Here is a 7,039-nt window from a genome sequence, read left to right on the forward strand (position 1 = left end):
AAAAAAAAAAGAAAAACCAACTCTGGGTGGCACCTGTGGCTCAAAGGAGTAGGGTGATGGGACCATATGCTGGAGGTGGCAGGTTCAAACCCAGCCCCAGCCAAAAACTGCAATAAATAAATAAATAAAAATTAAAAAAAAAACCAACTCCTTGTTTCATTAATTTTCTGACTGATTTTTTTGTTTTCAATTTCATTAATTGAGGATAGACATTTCAAACAAAATAATTGGGGGTGAGGAGCTATCGAATATTCTTGCATGTTCACGTAACTAATTCATTCTGTGTGGGGTGAGTGGTCCTATGTAGGGGTGGTGTGACTCAAAGTCAAACTTAAGTGACTAGTTGCAGAAAGGGCTTAGATCAGTGGTTCTCAACCTGTGGGTCTCGACCAACAGGAACTGTATTAAAGGATTGCGGCATTAGGAAGGTTAAGAACCACTGCTTTAGATCCTGCCAAAGAAGTGGCAGTCATTAAAAGGTCTCAAAGCAGATACCTCTTAAAATAATTTGGATTTGTGTTTTGGAAAGATTATTCTGACTTCCTTCTTAAAAGTTATTCTGGCTTTGTTTTTGAAGGGTGTCAAAGTGGGTAATTTGAGTGCAGGGACTAGAAACAAGCCTTATATCTTCAATATTCACTGAAGAATGTTGAAAGGATAGAATATTGCTTATTGCTGATTGAGAATTATGTATTTGGATATACAGTAGATCCTTCATAGTTGACCAGCTCCCTACACTGGTCACTTCTTTAAATTGACCTAATTTTTATAGACCGAACATACACCACATGTACATATCAGGATAGTTGGCTTACTCTTTATGTTGACCAGTTTGTTACAGTCCCTTGGATGGTCAGCTTAACAGAGCTTCTACTGTATTTGTTGGGATTCAAAGTTAAAAGGGAGAGGAAACATTTAAAATGATAGAGCTGGCTCGGTGCCTGTGGCTCAAGTGACTAAGGCACCAGCCACATACACCTAAGGTGGCGGGTTCGATTCTAGCCCGAGCCCACCAAAACAATGATGGCTGCAACCAAAAAACAGCCAGGCGTTGTGGTGGGTGCCTGTCATCCCAGCTACTTGGGAGGCTGAGGCAGGAGACTCACTTGAGCCCAGGAGTTGGAGGTTGCTGTGAGCTGTGATACCATAGCACTCTACCCAGGGGAATAGCTTGAGGCTCTGTCTCAAAAATAAAATAAAATAAAATAAAATAAAATGATACAGTTAACTATTTCTAGCTGTATTATGTTTATCTAAGATTTTTGTGCTGGTTTTAATGGGAAAGTGAATTTTTACCATTTAAGTGTAAAATACATTTGAAGACATTTTTACGTGGTCCCACCAAAGTACGTAAAAATTGCTGTTTTCAGTGCATTCAAACCCAGCCCGGGCCAAAAAGTGGAAAAGAAAGAAGGCGGTGCCTATGGCTTAAAGGGGTAGGGCACTGGCCTCATATGCTGGAGGTGGCGGGTTCAAAAATTGCTGTTTTCAAAATAGAGTTAAAATGATTTTTGTCACTGCAAATGAAAGAATCAATAATATTTAGAAATATTTGTGCTTGGCACAGTGGCTCATGCCTATAACCTTAGGCTGAGAGGCCGAGGCAGGTAGATTGCTTGAGCTCAGGAGTTTGAAATCAGCCTGAGCAAGATTGAGACCCTGTCTCTATTAAAAATGAAAAAACCAGCCGGGCTTTGTGGCTCTTGCCTATAGTCTTAGCTACTTTGGAAAGCTGTGGCAAGAGGATCTTTTAAGCCCATGAGTTTGAGGTTTCTGTATGTTATGACCCCACTCTACCCTTAGTGACAGAGTAAGACTCTGTCTGGAGAAAAAGAAAGAAATATTTGACAGTACACAGCTATGTGGGAAGTCCTTTAAATTGTTCCTAAATCCTCTATTGCTAATATCATTCATATTTCTACAGACCAGAACTTCTGACTCACAGTACAACTGAAGTGACTCAACCAAGAACAAATACACCAGGTAATATTGTAGTGAAATTCTATAATTTTTAAGTTTTGGGTTTTTTTAATCTTTTAAAGTAATGGACCTCCTCCTTTCTCCCTTCCCTCTCCAAAAAATGTTCTATGGAAGTTCAATACAGGAGTTCCCTCACTTACCACTATGAATAGTTTGGGATAGCCAGGTGTGGTGACTCATGCATGCAATCCTGGCATTCTGGGAGCTGTTAAGTGGGTGAATTCCTTGAGCTCAAGAGTTCAAGACTGGCTCGGCGCCTATGGCTCAAGCGGCTAAGGCGCCAGCCACATACACCTAAGGTGGCAGGTTCGAATCCAGCCCGGACCCGCCAAACAACAATAATGGCTGCAACCAAAAAGTAGCCGGGCGTTGTGGCGGACGCCTGTGGTCCCAGCTACTTGGGAGGCAGAGGCAGGAGACTTACTTGAGCCCAGGAGTTGGAGGTTGCTGTGAGCAGTGAAGCCATAGCACTCTACCCAGGGGGACAGCTTGAGGCTCTGTCTCCCAAAAAAAAAAAAAAGTTCAAGACCAACCTAAGCAAGACCAAGACCCTGTCTCTGCTAAAAATAGAAAAATAAGCTGGTAATTGTGGCAGGAACTTGTAGTTCCAAACGTTCAGAGGCTTAGGCATGAGGATCCCTTGAGCCTAAAGGTTCCTGTGAGCTATGATGATGCCATAGGACTCTACCCAGAGCAACAGAATGAGACTGCATCTCAAAAAAAAAAAAGTAATAATTTGAGGATAACTCAAGCTTTGTATTTAGACTCATACTGTCAAATAAGTATATAATGTGTGCCACAAAATGCAAGCCACATAGGTAATTTTATATTACCTAGTAGCCAAATTTGTATGTTTCAACCTGTAATCATAAATTACACAGTGAAGTATTTTACATTCTTAATTTAAATCTGGTGTGTATTTTACTCTTACAACACATCTTATTTCCACCTAGCTACATTTCAGCTGCTCAGCGCTAATAACTAGCATATTAGACAATACACATTTAGACCTTAATCTTTATTCATGTGGACCCTGTTCTCAAAATGACAAATATTTATAATTGTAGCCTAGACACTGATGTTATAGCCTAATGGAAAAGAACTGAGAAGTCTTAATTGAATGAATGTGTTTTTTGACTTTTTATTCTGAGCTCTGTGTGCCTTTCTGTTTTTCCATCATTTTGATCACCAGTGCATAATGTCAGAATAAATGACCATAATTTGTAGATTGTCTACCACTTCTGGAGACTTCTTTTGCTAAACCAATTAATGGCCATACCCTACAGTGTAAAGTTTGATGCTGCCAGGAAATAAGTGTTTGGAATTGAGTATGAAGGTTGAATGTGTGTTAAGTTTATTCCCATTTGTACAGTGTAAGCTAGTATGCAACTTGGGTTTGTAGATATATCCTAAAATACTGCTCCTTAACCTCTCAGTGTACGTGGGGGCAATTATTAAAGTTTAGTCAGTATGCCAAATAGATTCTGTGCATAAGATTACAGAGAAGGTAAGTGATTGAGAAAAACTGTACTAGGGAAATAAAATTTTCCTGTGTCACAAGTCCTGCTGTGAAAAAGATAAATCAGTGCTTAGCTTAGAGGTTAACCCCTCAGCATGCTTTGATTAGTGATTAAATTAGTATTAGTGATGAACTGAAGATTGGAAGTGTCACATTGTTCGCTAAGGGAAGTAATGGAGAAAGAAGACTATTCCTGAAGGTAGATCATCAGAATGGATTTATCTGAATATGATGAATCCTATAGAAGTCCTTTATTTCGTAAGACAGACCTCAAATTCAAGATTAATGCAGTCGGCTCAACGCCTGTGGTTCAAGCAGCTAAGGCGCCAGCCACATACACCTGAGCTGGCAGGTTTGAATCCAGCCCAGGCCTGCCAAACAACAATGACACCTAGCAACCAAAAAATAACCAGGCATTGTAGTGGGCGCCTGTAGACCCAGCTACTTGGGAGATGGAGGCAGGAGAATTGCTTGAGCCCAGGAGTTGGGAGGTTGCTGTGAGCTGTGATGCCACAGCACTCTATCCAGGGTGAGAGCTTGAGGCTCTGTCTTAAAAAAAAAAAATTTAATGCAGTCTTTGTTTGTTTGTTTCTTTTTCTTTTTCTCAGAGTCTCACTATGTCACCCTTGGTGGAGTGCTATGGCACCAACAGCTCACAGCAACCTCCAACTCCTGGGCTTAAGCCATTCTCTTCCCTCAGCCTCCCAAGTAGCTGGGACTACAGGCGCCCACCACAATGCCTGGCTGTTTTTTTTTTGTTGTAGTTGTCATTGTTGTTTAGCTGGTGGGGCTGGGTTCAAACCCTCCGTAACCACTGTGCTACGGGTGCCTCACCCATCACTGTTTTTATTAGGGGCAGTTGTAATAGTGACTGCAAAACCTGAGAATGCTAGACTATTAAAGAATATGCAGATACCATGGATGTTACTCCAAGGATTGAGTCATGAAGCAATACTTGATCTGCTATCTTCAGGAACAGTGTAAAGGCATGTCATCAAAGGGGGGATCTAAACTTCCTTTTTTTTTTTTGAGACAGATACTAAAGCTGTCGCCCTGGGTAGAATGCAATGGCATCACAGCTCACAGCAACTTCCAACTCTCAGGCTTAAGCGATTCTCTTGCTTCAGCCTCCCAAGTAGCTGTGACGACAGGTGCCTGCTATAACACCCGGCTATTGTTTTCTTTTTTTGGTTGCAGCCATCATTGTTGTTTGGTGGGCCTGGACTGGATTCAAACCTGCCAGCTCAGGTGTACGTGGCTGGCACCTTAGCCATTTGAGCCACAGGCACTGAGCCAGAATCTAAACTTTTTACCCTTCATAAAAGACCTTAGGTAAAGGTTGTAGTTCTCCATTCCAGCAAAACCTTATATGGCCTGCCAGTGGAACAGGCAGTATTCTATTGATGGAATAATTGAAGTCAGGACTACATGACAAAAGATTTTTATTAGTTATTGTCATTAGAAATATCTGCTTGGCTCGGCACCTGTGGCTTAAGTGGCTAAGGCCCCAGCCACATACACCTAAGATGGTGGGTTCGAATCCAGCCCTGGCCTGCCAAACAACAATGATGGCTGCAACCAAAAAATAGCCAGGCGTGTGACATATGCCTATGGTCCCAGCTACTTGAGAGGCTGAGGCAGGAGACTTGCTTGAACCCAGGAGTTGGAGGTTGCTGTGAGCTATGATGCCACAGCACTCTACCCATATAAGATTTTGCTGGAATGGAGAACTACAACCTTTATGGTCTTTTATTAAGGGTAGAAAGTTTTGAGGCTTTGTCTCAAAAAAAGAAAGAAAGAAATGTCTGCTTGGTTGTACTTGTCCTCAGTTTGGTGAAAGGTAGGTGTCACGTATGAGAAGGGTATAGAGGTAGGCAGATAATGGAGCTTTGAAGGGGGAAGAATAGTGAGGTGCACTGTGAAGATCAGGCTGCACATTGGTGTAGCAAATGCTAGAGAAAGGAGGTGGACAGAATATGTTGAGCAGCAAGTTAACAGAAGCAGTTGACCTTATAGAAGGACGTCTTTATTAATAGTCACTCAAATTTGGTTCATACCAGAGTTTCCTCTGGCCAAATGGTTAGACTACTGTGACATCCGGAAGGAAAATGCAACTCATATTAAACCCCTGACAGGCTGGGTTTTCTTTTAAGGTAAAAGAAATGTTAAAATATTTTCTGGCTCAGCGCCTGTAGAATAGTGGTTACGGCGCCAGCCACATACACCAAGGCAGGCAGGTTCAAATCTGGCCCAGGCCTGCTAAACAACAGTGACACCTGTAACAAAAAATAGCCAGGTGTTGTGGCACGTGCCTGTAGTCCCAGCTACTTGGGAGGCTGAAGCAAGGGAATTGCTTAAGCCCAAGAGTTGGAAGGTGCTGTGAGCTATGACGTTATGGCACTCTACCCAGGGCAACATAGTGAGACTCTGTCTCAAGATAAAAAAATTTTTCTGAAGTCACCAGCCTTCAGCAATATTTTCAGAAATTTTTTTTAGCATTTTCCACTGCCTTTGTCAACAAACATTGATGAGTTCCTTGTGTAAACGATTCTTCTACTCTCTACCAGTATTTTCTCTCTCCCTCTTGATCTCTTCTTAATATCCAATAAGTCTGATTGTCCTCCATTGTCCCTAATTCTACCCCATCCTCTCCATCCATAGTTCCTCCAGTAAGCCCACAACAGCTGGCCAAGTTACATTCTACATGTCTTTTTGAGTGGCTTATCCTGTTTTTATTTATTTTTGATACATTTAAGAGGTAATGTTTATCTTACAAATAATGGATAGGAAAATAAACCAGATTGTAGATGTTTGAGTGACATTTCCCTAATTCCTTTCCCATTTATGTCTAATGGGGAAACCTGCTTTGATTAGTGAAGTTTTGCTTTATGTGGATTTCTAGGCACACATTTGTTAGCTAAATAAAGCAAGGACTGCCTGTACAGAAAGCAAGTATAAGTGAAATTACACTTTGACCTTTCATGGCTGGTTTCCCAGCCCTGACAGTTCCCTGATACACTTCCAAGGAAGAATGTGTGAGAACTACTACTTTTGAGTACTCTATTTATACTGTGAATTTAAATATGAATTCTGCCTCCCTGCAGTTCTTCTGATACTTAACAAATATAGAAAATTATTGTTTCCCTTAAGACCCAAAGCTTTGGTTTTTAAATGAAATTGAATTAAAGACAGTCATTGGAAAGACAGATATCTACATTCTAATCCCTAAATCCGATCTAATTTGTGTCAGTACTAATAAAGAACATCATTATTTCGATTTATTTTTGATTTCTAGTCAAAGAAGATTGGAATGTCAGAATTACCAAGTTACGGAAGCAAGTGGAAGAGATTTTTAATTTGAAATTTGGTAAGTAAAATACACTGGTTATGTCTTATTTTAAAAACATGACTGGCTCGGTGCCTGTGGCTCAAGCGGCTAAGGTGCCAGCCACATACACCTAAGGCGGCAGGTTCGAATCCAGCCCCGACCCGCCAAACAACAATAATCTATTGGAAAACAGAATGAATGATACCATTTAG

At 41.1% G+C, this 7,039-nt stretch overlaps 1 protein-coding gene across 1 annotated transcript in view; it reads left to right on the plus strand.

The window, feature by feature from the left end:
* LOC100966998 (general transcription factor II-I) overlaps positions 1 to 7,039 on the plus strand; it is a 96,294-nt gene that overhangs the window by 68,536 nt on the left and 20,719 nt on the right. The window contains exons 16-17 of the mRNA XM_012807874.2: positions 1,925 to 1,983; positions 6,795 to 6,866. Of these exons, the coding sequence (XP_012663328.2) occupies positions 1,925 to 1,983; positions 6,795 to 6,866 (131 nt within the window). The remainder of the gene's footprint in view (positions 1 to 1,924; positions 1,984 to 6,794; positions 6,867 to 7,039) is intronic.

Source organism: Otolemur garnettii, unplaced genomic scaffold (genome assembly GCF_000181295.1).
Source record: "Otolemur garnettii isolate 467f Iridium unplaced genomic scaffold, OtoGar3 scaffold00077, whole genome shotgun sequence".
Lineage (NCBI taxonomy): Eukaryota > Metazoa > Chordata > Mammalia > Primates > Galagidae > Otolemur > Otolemur garnettii.